The sequence below is a fragment of the Phlebotomus argentipes genome, unplaced genomic scaffold, assembly GCF_947086385.1.
Source record: "Phlebotomus argentipes unplaced genomic scaffold, Phlebotomus argentipes genome assembly contig_6, whole genome shotgun sequence".
Lineage (NCBI taxonomy): Eukaryota > Metazoa > Arthropoda > Insecta > Diptera > Psychodidae > Phlebotomus > Phlebotomus argentipes.
The window spans coordinates 2,216,657-2,235,809 of NW_026776145.1; the positions used below are offsets into that span (position 1 = coordinate 2,216,657).

The following is a 19,153-nucleotide window of genomic DNA, read 5'->3' on the forward strand; positions in this document are numbered from 1 at the left end:
TGATGAAAATATTAATGCAAAAAGACCCGTACAAAGCGTGTACCGCTTAATGCAGTTAAACCAGTATCTCGGCTAATTGATGATCGCTTCGGGATGAACGTTCTTCACCCACGCTTCTGGTGTGGCTCTTAATCTTGCGTGATTAGTCGTTCAATCAAGAGTGTGTGTTTTTTTTGTAATTTTCCGTGAAGAAGTGGTTCAAGAACTTTATTCGGTTATCCTCTTGTTGTATATGCATAATTGCTATGAAACGATAAATTTTAGTCATTAGCGAATCAAATTCCAATGATTTACGATGAGCATTGGTTCCGCATTATGTTTCACTGACTTTGCACTTTTATACATTATTATGCTCATAATCAGCATTTCTATTGGCCTAATTTATGTAATTGATTGTTTTGGATTTCCGTGTGAAAAGTTTGTTTAGTGGATTTTCTAAAGAGAATTTCTCTGAAGGTCAATTTGTGCGGATAGTTTTTAAGAGTACTTTTTTTTCTTCTTCCTCCCTGGATTCAATTTCAGAGCCTGATGACAGTCCCTTCTTGGTGTCATCTCGTTCCACAGCATCTAATGCTTCCAGTCCAAGTAATGTAACATTTTGTGATATGATACTCTTTTTTCCCATCTAATTTACTCTCTATACTTTCCTTTTCAATATCTCTTATATCTCTATATTCTGTTGATATATATATATATATTGTTCTTTATATTCTGAGTATTGTTGTTTCTCTTCTCAATATGTTCATTGAATTATTAATTTATATCTCTTGCACTGTTTTCTCCGTTCTCCAAATGAAAATGAATATGGTTCTATTGGATGCACTTGGCACGTGAAAAATTTGGTGAATTGAAAATGGGATGGCAAAAAAAAAACCAAATAGTGTCGTCCATGTCGACAAGATCAGGAAACTCTTCCGCATCCGCCAAGCAATTGTTCGGGAATGATTGCTGTGCGATGAATGGTGGCTTCAATCGACCCAAATACTCACCAAGAAATCCCGTGACCGGTTTGGGGCTCAATGAGCCGATGAATCGTGTGAGGAAGTTGGGAAGCAATAGAAGAGGTATCAAGGCCTAATATCTCTTCATGTCTCGTGTTTTGCCCTGAAATTGTGTTTTTCCTTTTTGGCATAATTTTTGTGTTTCTTTCTAAACAACAAAAAATTACCCCTTTATGAGTTTTGAAGACACATTGGAACAGCAACACTGAAAGACTGTATTTGGAAAGTTGTGATGTGTAGTTTTTAAGTATAATTTTCTAATTGATTTTTCTTCTGTCTGATTTTGTGGTGTTGGTTTCTAACAATTTCTTCTGTGTTTTTTTATGCTTTTCTCTTGTAACTCAACTTTCATACTCTCAAAAGCACATACCTTTCCAACACACAACATTCTTTATCCAATTTTCATCTCACGTACGGTTTAGTTGGTTATTATCTCGTTTTTCGTTTTGATGAGTTTAATTAATGACTGTGTACAGAAAAAACGAGACAAAACTCATAGTTTGCCCATCTCAGCGGCGATATTTTACCCTAAAAAAGCGGTTTGTGTGATTGAAAAATATCTTTGTAACCCGGTTGTTGGTATTAAAGTGGAAAAAAATTATTTTCTTTCGTCTTTTGAAAAACTGAAAATGAGTTTTCTTGTGAAATATCGCTGTATCTAGGAAGAAAGTCTCGCTTTTATTGTACACAGCTCTCGTTTTAGTTTTGACGTTGTTGCATCTTATTGTAATTTCTTCACCATGAAAGCAATAATTAATTGAATATTTTGTATTAAATTTCTGCGTGCTGCAAATCATGTCTTGGGGAACAACACAGAAGGAAATCCAGTGACTGGAGAAGGTTATAAGCCGGCTGGAACGGAAATCAATACATCGATTCCCAGTTTGAATGGCGCCAATCAAGTGATCATCAAGAACAGAATCCCTCCGGGAGGATTTTCTTCTGGCCTGTGGTAAAGCGAGCGCACTCGCGACGATAGAGTGTCTCCAGTGGAAGGATTATGATGATGTTATGACGGATGTTTTTTGTCGTGAAACACTTTCCAAATCGTTCGACCATTTCTCTTTGAAGATGACACAAGCAATTTACACACAAGGAAAAGAAAAGAGGGACAGGATGTAAAGCTGCAATCTTTGGATTTAACACTCTGAAAAAGGAGATCAAATTATTTACTGTATTTATTGAAGAACAAACAAAAAAAAAAGGTGAAGGACACTGGAAAAATGGGACTTCTTGAAGACTTTGTTCTCTTCAATTCTGACTCACCTTCGGCAGAACTGTTGAATATTAAGCTAAAATAAAGATTTACATGCAAGACACAAAAATTAACGACTGCAAATACTATGTTTTACAATATAAGCTTAATTTTACAATGTTCTAACATTTTCAGTAAGGTTTTTTCACGTGTTTTTTCTACGTTTTCTTTTTAGCTATATTATTCACTATTTATTGCTTTCCTGCATCACCAATAAAAAGTGGTGAGATGAAAAACTATTTAGAGACAATGATGTTTTTTCATTGGAGATTATTCTGGGCTGAGAAATTCCTTTGAATAGTGAAAAATTTCAAATGAAGTATATAAAGTGAAAAGCTCCACATTTTGATGTAATGTGAATTCAATCTTCCCCTCTAAGAAAAATCCGTAGCAATGAAATTGATTAGAAAAGATACACATTTCATAGGAATCCAAGATAGAAGATGAATTTAGCAAATAATCTTATATTTTACTAACATTTGAAATATTTACATAAATATAAGTGTCATTTGTATTAATTACTATTAAATGATAACGTGAAAAATGGGAGATAATAGCAAAAGGAAACTGATGAAAAATTATAATAATCGTTGATAGAAGTATGAAGGAGAGATAAGTAAATATTCAAAAAAGGTTTGTAGTGTGTAGAGTGTTTTCAATAATACAAGAAAAATGATCAAGATTTAAAGAAGAAAAAGATGCATTGAGAGATGATTGTGATTGACCGTTTAGACGATGTTTCGGGTAATTAAAGAATTTTACTGATTCTTCTCTGAACAAATTTAAATTAAAAAATTACTTTTATGATTGAGTATCACTTGAAAATATTTTTGATCGACAAGAGAAAGCTTTTTTGATTAGATATTGTATAAAAAAGATCAGTTCTCATATATTAATTGCATGCAACTGCATTTAGTTGTACGCAACCAATGATTTTTTATGTGTAATATTTAATCAGAAAATCTTCGTATATCGAATAGAAAATTGGTGTGGCCTTTAGAAGAGAAGAAGAAAAAAAATGTTTGAAAAGAAATTTTAAACACAAAAAATCGTGGGGACAAATAGAAAGAAAAGTGCCTTTTTCTTCTATAAAAATACGCAAGAAATCGATGGGAAATGCGAAGAAAATGATTATTTCCAATGTAACATGCCACAGAGTTTTTTTTTCCTTAAGCATATCGCATTGTATTTTAGTTTTGACGTAATTTTATGATTTATACAGAAAATCTTATAATTACACTCTTGAGTAATTAATAAATTTTAAAATGAGGAGTAAGTCTTCTAATTCTTCTCTGCGCCGTCTCCGCTCTTGGGTTCTGAGTCCAATTCCACTGTCACCGGTCCATCGTTCTGGATGTGCACTTGCATATAGGCGCCGAATTTGCCGTCCCGGATCTTGTCTGGATTGTATTTCTGGCCCAGCTGCCCGAGGAAGGAGTTGTACAGGTCTTGGGCTTCAGTTCCCTGCATTGCTAGGTGGAAGTCGGGTTTGTTTCCTTTGAGGCGATGATACAGGGTGAATTGACTCACACACAAGATCTCCAACTGCTCGTCCAAGACACTCTTTGACCATCTCTTCCCTGAACCATCCTCAAAGAGACGAATATTGAGTACTTTTCTCACACTGCAAAGGCATAAAAACTTGTGATTAACACTGTAGATGATTATGAATAAATCTTCGGTGTCTTACATGTACTCAACATCCTTGGCCGTGTCATCCTTGCAGATCCCAATGAGAACACACAGTCCTCTCCCAATGGCACTGACAACTTCCTGATCGACTGAAAAGTCGCGGAAATCCACAGTTCATTTCACATTTCGCAAATAAATTAGATTCTCGAGTTACTCACCCATCACGGAAGCCGATGTGACTCTCTGGATTATGGCTTTCATGTCCTGAAAATCCTCAATTTCTGCCAAGTGAAAAACATCAACAATCACAACAATTTCCAGGTTATTCGCACACATGTAAATTCTCCAATTCAACTGAAGCGCACTCTGTGTCACCGCCGGTGTAAACTCCGAAGTAATTCAGTCGATAAGGCAGCATTTTTTATTTGGATTATATTGATCAGTTTATTTGAAGATTGCTTTCAAGTATACATTCAAAATACATTAAAAAGGTTGGAATGAGAAGGTGATTTTGACAAAATCTTCTTTCCTACAGTATGCTTTCTTTCTCTAAATTTGTGTCTAATGGCATCAACATCATAGACTAGATATTAACGATATTTTTTGATATTTTGCATACTATATACTTTCTCAATTCATATTCCTTTTATATCTACTAAGTGGTCTCTGTTGTCTTTTGCCAAAAAGTCGCAATAAAATTACATAAAATCACATTCCTCAGCTAAAATCTACACTACGATTGCAATTCTGACTAAAATATTTGCTAAACACATAAGATTCAGGGGCTTCTCAGCTTCCATGTAAAATTCAATAGAAATCAACTTCAGCGCAATTAGCCTTCTGCTCTTTGAGAAAAAGCCATAAAGTCCATTGTTAATCAACACCATCTGCAAATTTTAATACACTTCTTCGGCATTTTTTGTCACCCCTGCCTGACTGTTGAGAGTGATTTATTGCGAAAATGATGTTTTCTAATTGCATTCCATACTAATCCTCAATTAACGCGATTTCACAACTCGCGAAAGTGTTCATCTTCCACTCCTTTATCAGACTTTCTCACAATCAAAATCCCATTAAAATGGCGGAAATACTTCAGTCAGAATTGCACAATGTCTTTTCTTTTGTGTCTAATATGCTCAAATAAAAATATGCCTAACGTCTTATTGCATTGGTAATAAGTCGGGGGTGATAAAACCTAAGTGAAAAGGGCTTAAATGCAAAGTATATATATATATATATATAGAATCAGTTGATAAATTAAATACGTGGTAGAAAGTTGGCAATAAATGCAAGAATGTTTTGAACTACGAAAAGGGCTGTGATGATCTCCCGCGTGTGGCGTTCACACCCACACTCCGTGGGGGTTTTTGCTGGTGGGCACGGCGTTCTCCAGCTGCCGCGGCGACCCAATGATGCGGCGCGTGCTGCCGGGACGATTGGAGCCCTCCAGCAGGTGGCGGATCTCCTCCGAGGGCGCCACGGCGAGGCTCTGCAGGTTCACCTCCTTCATCTCATTCACCAGGTGCTCCACCTGCTTCTTCTTCTCCGCTATCGCAGTCTCAATGAAGGACACCTCCTTCTTCAGGTTCTCCATTGTCTTGTTGGACGACTCGGCTGTCTTCACGATCTGCTCAATGTCCGCCTGTATCCGCTCCACCTCCACCACAATCTGCCGCTCCATCTGCTGCCTGCAATGACCACAAGAGCCCCAGCATTAGCCCACCACGCTTAAACTGGCGCACAGCGCTCAACCTACCGCGTGTCAAACTGCCGATTGAGGGCTCTCTGCTCGATTTGTATGTCATCCATGAGGTGTCGAATTTTGTTCTTGCACTGCAGAAGCTCCGTTTCACAGTTGGCCAATTTGGAGCGCAGTAGCGTTATCTCAGACTTGAGCGTCTTCTCCTGCTGCCTCACCAGCTCGTTCTCCTCCTCCACGTACTGCAATGTTTGGAGCTTCAGCGACAATTTTCATGTCCACCGCCACAGAACGTCAAACGTGCAAATTAGCGAAATCACACAGGGAGAAAGGAGAAAGACACACACATTAATTACATTAATTGCCCCAGAGCATTTACAGTGTTCACATAAGTTTCAAATATTTTATCTCGCCGCGCATGCCATGCCAAGATTCACAATTGCAAACAAATGCAAATCGATCGTGAGCTCTCGTAACATTTCAATAATTCAGTTACTTTCAGTGTCTTCAAAGGCTTTGATGAAAAATCTTTAGAAAACAAAAACCAGATAAACATTCTATTCAAATGCCCTGAGCGTCATACGAAAATACATATTTATGAACAGATAAGGAACAATTAATTTACTGACTTTTCCAATTACACACACAATTGACTTCTTATCACAATTTACCGAAACATCGTGATAAACTGATAAGCGATAATTACGAGCTGCACACTTTCTGGACAAAACACTATAAATAGATATGCCACAAAAGCACATTGAACATTTTACAACAAAAATCATCCGCACAGATTTAGCATTCTTGCATGAACTGTGCGACTTTATGCTGAATCTCAAACACATAGAGATGCTGACATACCTGCTCGTTGCCCTGCCTGAAGATCTGATCGGTCTTGCTGATCTCGCGAGCGATCGCCTCCAGTTGCTGCGCCTGCTCGCGCTCCTTGCTCTCCAGGTACACAATCTCCGCGTCGTACTTGGTGAGGTCCGCCTGCTGCATGCTGATCTTCTCGCGCTGCAGCTTTATCAGCTGAATGAGGTCGCGGTACTGCGCCCCATTGTGGAGATACTGCGCCTCCATCAGCTCTAGACTGCCCCCGGCCACGCTTCGCGGTGGCGTTTCCACCTTCGCCACGTGCTGGAGCGGGGAGTTTCGCGGCGGCGGCGGATCTCGGTAAGGTGGCGGCACGAGAGCGCCGTTTGACGATATCGGGGGGCCCTCGAGGACGCTCTCGCTGCTGCCGGACAGCACGCTGGCGTTGGTTTTGCGGTCCAGAGCGTTTCGCACGTCGGCCGACGTGAATTCTCCACTCTTGGCCACAGTGGCGGCGGACGCCTGGCTGGGCTTCACGACGCCCGCATAGAGAGGCTCATTGGAGCCCTGCGGTGTATGATTGGGCGTGATGGAGGTCTTCGGTGGCGTGGGAGACTTCTGGGGCACTCCCCGGACGATGCCCACGTTGTCGGACTTGAGATCGAGGCTGCCGCTGGTGAAGCTCTTGCGCGTCTCGCGGCCCCTCTCGATCGGGGACATGTTCTCCTTGAGACGATCGCTCTGGGGCGACACAAGGACAGTCTGGGCGAGATCCTGGCTGTTCTGCTGCTCCTGCTGACGCTGCTGCTGTCGTAGGACTTGCTGCGGAGACTGCAGAGCGGGCGTTTTCGGCTGGTCGCTCCGCTGCAGGATGAATTGCACATCGCTGGAGTATTCGCCCCACTTCATGAGGATCTTCAGGGGATTTTCAGTGGGCGCCAGGAGCCGCTCGTTGTTCCGCCAGCGCTCGATCAGGGTGAATCTGCCCACCTTGCCAGTGGCGTGCGCCAGGGCGAAGACCACGTCCTGCAAGAGAGCGCCCAGAAATCAGAGTGCGCTTCCGCATGGCAGTGACCCACTTACCTGGCAGGTCGTGGCCTCGGTGACCCCGCAGACGATCCGTTGGATGCCCTCCACCCACACTTTCAGCTCCATGGCTCACCTTCCGCACACGGGGCCCCGCAGAGCAGCTCGAGAGCCTCCTGGTGAGGAATGTATGGCGTCCTCCACTTGTCACTGGAGGTCACACAAAAGGGCGCCCCAAAGTCACAATCCAGCACTCCGCGCACAAATCACATGAGCAAGAGATTGTCTTCGGGAATTCCTTTATCAAATATCTGGCATTCCAACTCCCAGTATCACGAAAAAGACAACATGAAACTGTGTCAAAACACTCTCGGAATTCCAATGAATCACACACCTTTGATTTCTCACGTTTGAACCTCGATTCACGCCCTTTTCATTGCCTTTTTCCACAGTTTTTCGCGAAGAAGACTCTCTGCAGGGATTTAGGGAGACCCTTTTGACGGAGTTTCAGCCCTTTCGCCCCGAAAAACACCCCAAATTCCTGCCATCGTCTCTTTTATTTGGACACCACAAAACTAAACTCTCGCGTCGTGTGTGTGAGTTTAACTACTCAATCACGCGCTTTGATTTAAGAGGCGGAGCAGTAGTGTTGTCAATCAGTGAACCAGATTGTTTTATTAGTAAATTCGTTATCGAATTTTGTCATTATTCTTGTTTAACATTAATTTCTTAAGTGCCTCATGAAATTACATTGTTGTGAAGTTGCGACGAAAATAACGCTGAAAATATTGTTCTCGTTCCAGTCGAGCATAGTGTGAAGTCCTCTACCTTTGTATTCTCTTTTCTAGTGGTGACGAAGAGAGTTGCCAGAGAGTCACTGAATTCACCACCAGTGGATGGAATCTGCAGACTGCAGACCTTCGATGTAATTCAAAACGGTATTTCCCCTGAAGGCCGTTGCTGGGAGTGGAACAGAAATAATTTCCAATACCTTTCTCTCTAGGGATTCTGAAGAACTGCCTTAGTGTTAATTGCCAGACTGTATACTGAGGTCATGTTACATTTTGGCATTACCCTGTTCTTTCATTAAGTTCGTGACAAAAGATTGATATTTCGCAAGTTTTTGATTGCGACTATGATTGAATTAATTGGGTTTTCAGGCTTAGAAACTTGATGATAACGATTTGCAAGCCACAGCTAATCCTATATGTATTTTTTGTATCACTCATAAAGAATTTGGATGTTAGCAAGGGTGAAAAATCTTAAACAGCTTCAATCAAACTTTCTTGTTTTCTTCGAATTCATAACGCGATTAAATGGAATGTTCATAATAAAAGCCTAAAGCATATATTAAAAACAAAAGTACTCTCGATAAGTGAGGATGATTATCACCTTAGAGATGAGTAACAATGAAAGTTATTGAATAATTAAGTTGAATGAGTAAATAAATCATACAATTTCAACGAAATGAAGACATGCAATGAATATCAATCTTTGGGAAAAATAGTCTCCCAAACTACTCAACTCTCCTACTCACGAAATCAATTTAATGCAATTAGAGTGTGTTCTCGCGATACATCTCTAAATATGGAAAACACCTCTAAGTACATTCATATATATGCACATATTTCGCACGAGACGTTGTGGTGTATGAATTTCTCGTAGAGTAAAGCATTTGGGCAAAATTTGCATTTTTATTCAATAAATTGCAAATTACAGAGAACAATAAATTTCTAAATAGTCTTCAAATATAAATGAAATTCACGTGTGTAGAGTAAAACGGGCGACACTAATTTCTTTAATTAATAACCATCTTCGTCTGCTTCACGCACACCAAATTGACGAAAGAGGTGTGATAATTTTACTTGATCACCGGTGCTGATCGATCGTTAGTCTTGGTGGTTCTCAGGTGCACGGTCGCAAACTGGGCCGCTCTGAAAGCACAATTTTCATTCAGTCCAAGTTTAATAAATTCACACGGGCTAACGGAGGAGTGTCTAATACAAAGAAAACATGGGTGTGGAGGTAAAAATATAAATATATTTTATATTCAATAACAAATTATACAATGGATTATGGTTAAACGCAATTTTGGAGAACAAAAAAAAAGTAATGCGGAAATAGAAGGGAGAAAATGTTGCGCTAAATTCAGCAAGTTTAATATAAAGAGCGAATTAGAAGGGATAAATTCTTATATATTTTAATACAATGTTAGAGGATGTTTGGCACTTAAACTCTCACTATAAACATACATGTATTTTCAATCAAGAATGATCATTTTTCTGAAAGAGCACCATTTGATCGGCTTCAATCGACATTATCTAAGGACTTAATTATTATTCTAAGAAAAAAAATACAAATTTTGAATAAGAATAACAGAAGAATTACCGAAATATTAAAGTACAAAAGATTCCAACATTGAGTAAGATAGTAACCCAAATCCACATTTATTTCTGACTTATAGGCGCCTCGTTGCTCCACAGATCGTACCATGGTCCGTATGCTTTCGAGGACCTCTTATCCGGAGAACCAGAGTTGATTTCCTTGCGTCTCTTTCCGCCATCTTCATCCCTATTGCCATCTTGATTCTTGTCCATCTTATGAGCACTCTGCATCTTCGTTCCGGGCTTAGCTAGTTTCGTTCTCGGAAGAAGGGTTCCTGCTGTGACATCATCGCCGCCAGGTGATCTCTTGTCCTTGTGATCTGCCCCACGGAAAGTGCTGAACTCCATGTTATCCGAACGCCCGCGTGGGGTCTTTCCGTTCTCTCGCTTCACCAAATGATCTTCAACAACGATGCAATCATACGGATCGGAACTGCTAGAGTTGCGCTCTGTATCCGTTCCACTGGAGTAGTACTGCTTAAGGATCTCTTTGCGCTTAACGGTCTTCATGACTACGTCGTTAACGCTGTCGTCGTCGTAAAAACCAGGCTCTGGAATCATCATATCATCGTAGTACTTCAGATCACCGTTCTTGAACTCATCTTCTGGGGCAGTGCGACGTCTGAAGGAATCCTCGGGCCGGGATTCGTAGCTTTGCATGCGGCGTTCAACCCTGCCTCCGTCCTCAATATCGGAATACGCAAACCTGTTGTTGCGTCCATTCTTCGTTCCGGACTCACTCTTGGCCGTTTTTGTTTGCTTCTTCTGCTGCTGCTGCGGCTGAGGCTGTTGACCTCCGTAAATACTCTCATTCGATGGCGACTGTTGCTTACCGATCCTGTGATCGATCTCTGACTTCGTGATTCGGTACTTGGCATGGTCATCTATTACTGGTACCTCTGACTTCCTGGGACGTCCATTCTTGACGAGAGTATCTGTGTTGCCATTGATCATCTCTCCATTGGTTTTGGGACGTCTTTTGATTGTATTATCCTCACGACGACGTTCTTCGCGCCTCTCTTGCTCCGTCTGAACAAGATCTCGATGTCTCCACATCGCCATTCCCTCCATTATGTCCTCTGGTTGTTTTCCGAAACGCCAAAATGACTTGGTCCGCTTAACATACTTAGTCCCTCCGTTGCGATCTGTGGTTCCATAGAGGAACTCCATGGTGTGCTCATCTGCTAGATTGCCATAGCTTGACGACTGCCTTATCAGGGTTTGGCGACTCTTTGTACTCTCCAGTGTGTTTGTATTTGAGCGATTCTTAATAGATCGCGTTAGAGTAGTATTGGCTGAGTGTCTCTTCTCCGAACGGGAGGATCTTTATCAGCAGAGAGTGAGGTACAGGATAAAAGCAATGGGTTTTTTGAGCGCAACATAAAACAAACAAAAACAAAACAAAAAATAAGTAAAAAAAAAAAAGAATAGGATGCAGATCAATCGGGGATATGGCGTTATGCATACCTTATGGGCATTCGAGTGACGGTCTCCTCATCGGAATAGTCCACTTCGGGCTGTGGTGGTGGTTCGTTAGCAAACCCGCTATCATTACTACTGTGCAGGGAAGCACTGGTGACTGTGGGTTTGTTCTTGCCGCCCGCAGACATGTTGCTGCCGTTTTGCTTGCCGAAGTTGGAAGTCGCGGGCTTGTGCTTCTCGCCCATCGGAGTCCCGCCCGATGAAGAGAAACTATGCGACTGCGTCAAGTGACTACCGTTGGCACCCGCCGATCCCTTAGCGTATGGCGGGACCACCGGAGTGGGCACTGGAGCTGGCAGTGTGGGTGGAGGACCAGGTTTGGGACCGCCGCCGGAAATTCCGCGGAACTGAAAGTTCAAAGGAAAACTCAAAATACTGTAGGAAATTTCTAGACAAACAGAGCTAACCTGTTTGGATTGTCTGTACATAATAGTGTCTCCAAACATCCTAGTTGGCGAAGTATCATTCTGATGATGATGATAAGAGCTGCGATTTTGTCCAGTTGGTTCGTCCACAAGAGTACTTTCCAAGGATGATTCAGCTGCACTCTCGATCTGATGTGGATCCACTGGAATGCCCTTAGAGTCCCACATACCCATGTCTGGGTCTATCTCAGGCCCTGTATATGCTACTGGGAACCAACCGAACATCTGCGTACGGAGATTCTCTCCGAACTGCCATCCCTTAGCTCGCTCTCCCACCAAAGCAATCCTATCGCCTTCCAGGAAGCTCAACTGGTTCTCACCCGACGACAAGTACGCATACAGAGCTCTAGTTACTGGGCGTTGATCCCAATTTATGGCTTTAAAGGAGAATGTAAAATGAACTAAACTGCACATCTGCAAAATTATGGGTTCCACTTACGTGTTGATATATCTGGATGATTAGAACCGATTGTCGACGTGGTTAGATTGAATTCGGATTTGGCACGTGGCATCTGCATGCTGTTCATAACATCGCCCAAAGATCTCATATCCAGACACGAAGCATCGATGCTGCGTGTCTTTCGCAATGCTGAAGAGATGGACAAACGATCGGAATCATCCTCGCTGAAACAATCCTTGATGCGTCGCGTGAACATGGATTCTACGTTTGGAGGAAGAAATTCTCGAGTTGCTGCAACGTCTTGCCAATTGTCCAGGGATCCCTCAATGGTACCCTTGCCTGAAGCGTGATAGACCATCCAGTGTTTAGCCAGGGAACATTGGCGTTCCAGCACGAATCCGTATCGTCTTCGTTCTTGGGTCATTGCCTAAGTGAATGGATTGAAACAGTTTAATAGTCATCAACAGAGATCCTTGTGAATCCCTTACATTCTTGAGACTCTGCTCACAAAACGCATCCAACTTGTTCTTCTCCTCTTCAAGTGCCTGAATACTTTTCATCTCCTTGTCGGCGTTCTGTGGACTGGGTTTCTTCTTCCGCTGCTTCTTCATAGTGGCAGCAGCCTTGCTGTAGCTGTCTGTTCGCACCTTATGCTGCTGCATAAATCTCTTTTGCTCAAACTGCACCACTTTTGTGTCCTTTTCCAGATTGGTTTCCAGAGGCACCAGCAAGTCCACATAGAACGCTTTCAGCTGCAATTTAATCGGATTACAATGAAACAGCATTTCTCATTGAAGAGAGAGAGAGAGAGAGGGAGAAAGAGAGAAGAGTGTTGGGGTGAGAAGACTTCGAGTGAAGAGGGTTGAATTAAAATTTTTCCATCCCCGAGGGATGCTGTCTAAATAATTCTCAAGAAAATACGTGAAATGTTTGTTCACTCTCTCGACACTTGCAAACTTTTGAATCATGTAGATTTCTAATGCACTGTGCGACACTCACAATATTCATCTGCTGATCTTGAATTTCCTTGTAGACACCCACGATATTCATGAGGGCTGCACCTAAAAAGACAAGAAATTACGAAAGAATCTCAGTGTGGTGTCACGATTGAAAGCGATAAAAGCATCATGAGTAATAAATGTTGAAATAATGGAGGAAATAAAAAGTGAAATTCTGAAATTTCATTCCTGTCCAACAGGTTCTCTCTCGATCACCAATCCATTGAGGCGCATTTTTGCCGTGGGATCATTCACCGATTAATAAGATTATTTTCCATCTCACCACTGGTCCACATCAAGTGCCGAGTGTATTTTTCAGATTGCTATCTCAGGGGAATTAACGAATAGAGGAGAAGAAGAAGTGGAATGAATAATAAATTCTTGGGAGTAAAGTGGACCCATTTGGCTCACAAGCGCAGCGAAAGCGAAGAGAGATTTCCCCAAATATTCTTCTGGGACAAATTTACCGCCCGAACCCTTGCTCGCTTATCCCATTATTGAGGATTTTATAAGAAGCAAAGTGGTAGCCATAAAATAGGAGCGCATAAAAGGATTCCACCAGGAGAGACACATAAAATACTAAATAAGCATGCCGAAAAAAACACATTTTCAATGTCTTATTCCATGAAAAATACAGCACAGAATCTCATCAACTTCCTGCTTAAGGAGGCTAATCAATTCTCATTCGAGTTGTTCACTTTCTTTCCACTCGCGGCACAAAGTGAGAAAGGTTCAGACGGTTGATTTAGTGAGATTTCTGACGTTGATTCTTTTGGGTATGGAAGAAAGTGATGAAATAAATTTTTAAACACAGATGCTTTACATAATACCAGTTCTCTGTAGTTTATGATCATCTCATTATGTGATCAAGTCTGGGAAAGTAACGAAAGAAGCAGGGCCGTACTTTAGAATCTTATACAAACTCTATAAGGAAATTGTTTTTACTTTCAAATAAAAACATAATGGTTTCTTCGAAATTCCAGCCCCCTAAAGTACATTAACATCTATACGATTTATGCATTTTACAAAATAATAAATTACTTGAAATCCTGAAGATGTATTCAAAATTACAACATTTCCATAACCAAGTATTAATGAAGCATAAACTGAACAAATGAATAACACGTGTTTTGAATTTTATTTGTTGACCAAGAAATTAATTTTTTCCTCAACAAATATAGTTTCTAAAGAAAAATTATCGTGAGAAAATTTGTCTTTCATTGCAATTAATCAGTTGCAGAAATATGTTTTATACCTCAATTATTCACTATAACAAATTGTTAGTTGTTAGAGAATTTAGAGAATTTTTTGCTTCACCTCACAAATCAAACTGAACAATTAATATTGTATGCACATTGTACATGTGAAATCGGTAAATTTTCCAACTGAAATTGAAATAATTTTCTATGGAGCATTAACATAAATTATCAATTAATGCTCAATTACATCACTTGGCATACGAATAACATTTATTTTGGCAATTAATCCAATTTAAGTGAACATTGAAAGTATTATTATGATGCTTTACAGTAATTGAATTTTAAAACAATTATTCTGTGCGGTTTTTAGGCAAATAAATAAAAAAAAACCGGATGCTCTAAAATTTTAAGATTACACATCTGAAAAATATATTCAATGTGGTCTACAGAAAGTGCATGCGGGCTTAGTAATTTCTCTGCGCTGCATTAAGTTATTTGGTAATATTTTGTTATGTGAAAACATCACGTACGCACTTTCCATAAAGATTTCATATACGCCCATAAGACATAAAATATTCTTGTAACGTGCAAGACATAAGAAGGTTGACCGAATGAGGTGAAAATTTCCAAATTGATCACCCCCTGAGTTTACCCGTGAAATGTGGGTCACTTCTGTTCCTGGTTTTTCCCCTTTCTGCACTCCTGAGTCTATAATTCACCTTTGTGCCCCCTTTTGTTTCACCCCACGATGCGCAATTTTCTTCTGCCCCTAAGCACAAGTGGTAAATTCTGGGCCTTCTGGCACGTCCTCTGTCTTTTTCACGACTTGGAACACAGCGAACACTCTTAAGACATTTATTACTTGTTTGTGCTTTTTGTACAGGAAGAATTGGCGCAATATTCACCCTCTCGGAACCGCTCGTGCACCCCTGAGTTCTTGTACATTCGGCGCGAGGGATGAAAATGTTATTTATCGTTTAGTGAGAGTGTGTAAAAATGTTTCAAATACAGCGAATCAGAGAGAAATCCCGGAAATTGGACTCAAAAGATACGCAGAAAAACATAAAGTTCAATCATAAAATGTATTGGACGAGGAGTAAAATCAAAATGAATTGTCCAAGTTTAGTGAATTTTGTGTCTGTTTTATGAGTCTTATCGCGATGATTTACATGTTCTTTCCGTAATAATCTCGTGATTTGTCATAAAGAGTCAATTATGCGAGAAAAAGCAAAAAAAACGTCGCTGAGAAAGGCATAAGACTGAAAGTTGCTGATTATACTATGGAAAATGTGCGTTGAAACTCTGAGCTTGTGTCTCGAGGGTGGGAAGATTTTAACGATTTCGAGAGGAGTGCACAATAAGGTCCGATAGTGGCATGAGTTTTTCACTCTGTTCTCTTTGGCTCATTCAACTTTTCCCGCTCAGCCACTAAAAAAACAGGGCCTTTTTATCTCGCATGTGCCATGTTGAGGCAATTTGGAGGCGCCAGAGGAAAATCAAAAGGTTATGGCTTAATTTTATTTCTCGCTTCGCTTCCAAAAGTGGCACAAATTGCCAATATTATTAGCATAACAGAGGAGAGCACCACGAGTTTCTTTTCACGCGCCCATCCACTGTGAGGTAATACTTAAAATTCGTCTTCTCTTGCCTCATCATTTGGGCATCCCTTCAGGCAAAGAAATTCACTCTCACTGTGCACAGAGAATACTCCTGCATCATCGTAAATTTTCATCAGATGTCCCGAAATTTATTCGGCAATTTATTTTGCGCGCAAAAGGAAGTGAATGTGAGACAGTGGCGTAGTAGACACGCGACATGAAAATCAGTTCCTAAACTGACTTTCCTCTTTTCCACAGTTTAGGACTTGTTGGAAGACTGGTGAAAATATCTGAATGGGTGAATGTTATGTTAGTTGTTTTTTGTTTGCGCATTTCACATACACACGCTACTGGATTGAAGCATTATTTTTTAGACTTCCCTGAAGAGCAAGCAGACTCCCAGCCTAAGTAATATAAGGACTGGGGTGAGATTTTATGTTTCGATGGAAATCCCCAACGACTGACTGCGCGAAGAGTTCCCCGAGAGGACTTATCACATTATGATGTTTGTGGGAGTAAATTTATTGGAAAACCATTTCAGCATCGAAAAATGCCTGCGGGCGGGTGTTTTTCGCCACATCCACCACCCAAATTCCCGACAATGGGTGGGAGGGTGAAATTCATCTTACCGATATCTGTGGTTCCACCTTGTTGAGCATTCACAGCTATCTTGGCCAGGGCCTCGTTGAATAATCTGGAAGCAGCTGCTGCCCCTGCAAAGATTTTTATGATGAATTTACGTGTACGATTTCCTCATTTTTCACCAGTTTCTCTTTTTTATGTGGTGCGACGGCAAAATGGGGAGACATAGGACGTTAAACCCATCATTTTCCCATATTCTCCCTCCTTATTCACCCTCAGCAAACTTTCAGTATACTTCTTGGTTGTTCAGCTGGGAAACTTTCGGATGCACAATTCTGCTATTGCACATCGCAAATTTAATAGTTGTAGAACAACAAATTGTTCCTAAAAATTTATGCACTGTAAACTCACATGATAACGTCAACGTTAAGCAATAAAATTGTTAGCGTGAAGTTTTGCATAAGAGGAATTTTATTCACAAGTTACTTTCATAAACTCACTGAATGAAGTTTAACTCTGCATTGCTTTTTTGGCTCTTCACAAGTCTTTTCTCTATCTTAAAATCAATTAAGTGAATCCCAGCTGCAATTAAATACGATGATATGGCGTTGTGTAACAGATAAAGTTGATAATAAATGTCCACAAATCGCGTGAAATTCAGATGGAAGTGGAAAAATGCTTTCGCTGCACCCTAAATTGCCTTAAACGTTCCAAGGTGTGCCCCACCATAAAATTTGAATTGACTTACCATGAAGTGCTTTAAGGTATGATTTTCCAGCACTGATTAATTGTCTGGCACCGGGATTGAATTTCTCGAGGATGTTCTGGAAAGAGAGATAGAGCCTTTTAGTGGCTGGGCTAAATGGATTGTTCGCAGAGCGAAGGAGGAAATTAGGATTTTCACAATCACCCCAATAAAGCAGTGAAGAGCGAATATTCATGGAATTGCATAACCACTTTCCCTTCAAACGTGAACCACTCCTTTTGCCGAGCGAAAACCGGAAAAACTTTCCGGCGGTTTGAGTTAAAGAATATACATCGAAAAGAGAGACGAAGGATAAGATTCCATTAACAAAATTGGTAGTTTTTCAGAGTCCTTCCCACCGTCAGACGAGAGGCTTTAATTTGAAATTTTGCAGACTTTTAATATTCCTCCCCTTTTGCGGCACATGCCATTTCCCCTTCACTTTCACGATTCGCGGAGGCTGGAGGGTAAAAAATCACGACCGGAATGCCTCAGCAATCAAAAGAGATTGCGCGACTGCAAAAAGTGCGGAATTTGAGTGAATAATCTCTCAAATGAGTGCTAATCCTTTCAATTAACTTCCATTTACCGATTCCACTGGGATTCTAGAGAGACGTTTGATGATATTTCGCCGGGAAATCACCTTGAAATCACCTCGAAATTTTTGTATATTAGTCACCTTTGTTTGTGCGTCTGACTGAGGTCAATTCTTGGAATGTTTTGTGGAACACTGAGATAAAAAACTCCTTAGCCATACTTTTGTTTAGTGGGATACGGATTATATGATAGACAGTCAACTAACTCAAGCATTTGCCACAAGACATTGCTGCTATTTACCATTGATTAATATCGCGAATTCCATTGAAGAATTCACACAGCTTGTCTGCAATTGCGTCCAATGCGTCTCTGAATAATTGATATCACTCCTTTCACTTCATCGATCGTTTGGAATTTTTCCCGAAGCGATCTCGATCGCAAAAAGTCACACATGCAATACATTTTCCACATTTTCCAAGTGAAGGCAGATGAGGAAAAAGTCAAGGAGGAATGCAATTTGTTGTGCCACCGTGCAATATCGCAATGGCTTATTAATATCTCAACCTGTTTGGCATTCATTCGCATTGTTCTTACGCTGATGGATCGTCTTACAGATGACTTTCCTTGGCTCTTCTGCGTCGCAAAATCTGCAATGGGTCTGGAATGCATGATGCAGATTCTGCGGCTGGGAGGATCGAATGTCATCGTTGGATCTGACCACTGACGGTTTCGAGTTGGGTGGAAACGCGTCTCGATGAAGTCAAAACATATTCTGTAAATTTACATTTTATACACACCGTCATCTCCCATTGGAATGGGAAAAGATTCTTCTGGCCTCCGACATGCAAAACTCGTTTTCTTAGAACGTGAATTTATCCACAGTTTATCCCTCTCAGCCAACAAAATTCACGCCGAGAGAGAAATTCTAGTCTCTTCGATGGGGATAACGTCAATGCGATCACACAGAACTCCCTGGCTTATAACTTGGCAGTCCTAAGAGACTAGAACGGCGTGGGTGGAAGAAATTCAAGTCTCCCGAGAGACAAACTCCAAATTGCATGATTCATTAATTTTCTCTGAATATATATTTGCCACCGAAGTGATGAATAGTCTTAATCATTGTGTTAATTATGAATATGAACGACACTGTTCGCCTGCGAAGGCATTTTGTCAGCTCCATTGGGAGGGAAAGGAACTCTTCATAGAGAAAACAGAGAAGTGGATTCGAAACTAAATTTATGACATCGAGATCGGGTAAAGGGAAAGAGGCTGGCAAAAGCTTGAGTTGCAGAAGAAGTTGTGCCCAAGAGTGAATGTGCAGAGATTTAATTGAAATTCATGTTGATCGCCACGCGCGAATGTTTCCCGGGATTC

The 19,153-nt window shown here is 40.8% G+C and overlaps 4 protein-coding genes across 10 annotated transcripts in view; 1 reads left to right on the plus strand and 3 right to left on the minus strand.

Annotated features, from left to right (window-relative positions):
• LOC132258551 (microtubule-associated protein Jupiter) overlaps positions 1-3,526 on the plus strand; it is a 44,333-nt gene extending 40,807 nt beyond the window's left edge. For 4 of the 6 annotated variants that reach the window (XM_059756015.1, XM_059756264.1, XM_059755932.1 and 1 more), the window contains 3 exons: positions 523-585; positions 882-1,064; positions 1,818-3,526. In XM_059756015.1, the coding sequence (XP_059611998.1) occupies positions 523-585; positions 882-1,064; positions 1,818-1,957 (386 nt within the window). In that variant the 3' untranslated portion in view covers positions 1,958-3,526. The remainder of the gene's footprint in view (positions 1-522; positions 586-881; positions 1,065-1,817) is intronic. The other 2 variants (XM_059756346.1, XM_059756182.1) reach the window with 2 other exon arrangements.
• An 11-nt stretch (positions 3,527-3,537) lies between these two features.
• On the minus strand, positions 3,538-4,241 carry LOC132258894 (D-aminoacyl-tRNA deacylase). The gene is made up of 3 exons (XM_059756473.1): positions 4,107-4,241; positions 3,947-4,037; positions 3,538-3,880 (listed from the first exon to the last, which is right to left on the minus strand). Exons 1-3 carry the CDS (start codon positions 4,222-4,224, stop codon positions 3,538-3,540), a joined length of 552 nt encoding a protein of 183 aa, XP_059612456.1. The 5' UTR covers positions 4,225-4,241.
• Positions 4,242-4,570: 329 nt separating this feature from the next.
• On the minus strand, positions 4,571-8,020 carry LOC132257450 (ras association domain-containing protein 8). Its single transcript, XM_059754353.1, has 4 exons — positions 7,487-8,020; positions 6,449-7,429; positions 5,645-5,844; positions 4,571-5,576 (listed from the first exon to the last, which is right to left on the minus strand). Exons 1-4 carry the CDS (start codon positions 7,556-7,558, stop codon positions 5,231-5,233), a joined length of 1,599 nt encoding a protein of 532 aa, XP_059610336.1. The 5' UTR covers positions 7,559-8,020; the 3' UTR covers positions 4,571-5,230.
• Positions 8,021-9,394: 1,374 nt separating this feature from the next.
• The window catches only part of LOC132256769 (uncharacterized), a 42,934-nt gene continuing 33,175 nt past the window's right edge, over positions 9,395-19,153 (minus strand). For both annotated transcript variants that reach the window (XM_059753326.1, XM_059753319.1), the window contains 8 exons: positions 17,246-17,321; positions 16,545-16,628; positions 13,120-13,181; positions 12,609-12,872; positions 12,160-12,547; positions 11,703-12,097; positions 11,281-11,642; positions 9,395-11,137 (listed from right to left, as the gene is read on the minus strand). In XM_059753326.1, coding sequence (XP_059609309.1) covers positions 9,877-11,137; positions 11,281-11,642; positions 11,703-12,097; positions 12,160-12,547; positions 12,609-12,872; positions 13,120-13,181; positions 16,545-16,628; positions 17,246-17,321 — 2,892 coding nt within the window. In that variant the 3' untranslated portion in view covers positions 9,395-9,876. The remainder of the gene's footprint in view (positions 11,138-11,280; positions 11,643-11,702; positions 12,098-12,159; positions 12,548-12,608; positions 12,873-13,119; positions 13,182-16,544; positions 16,629-17,245; positions 17,322-19,153) is intronic.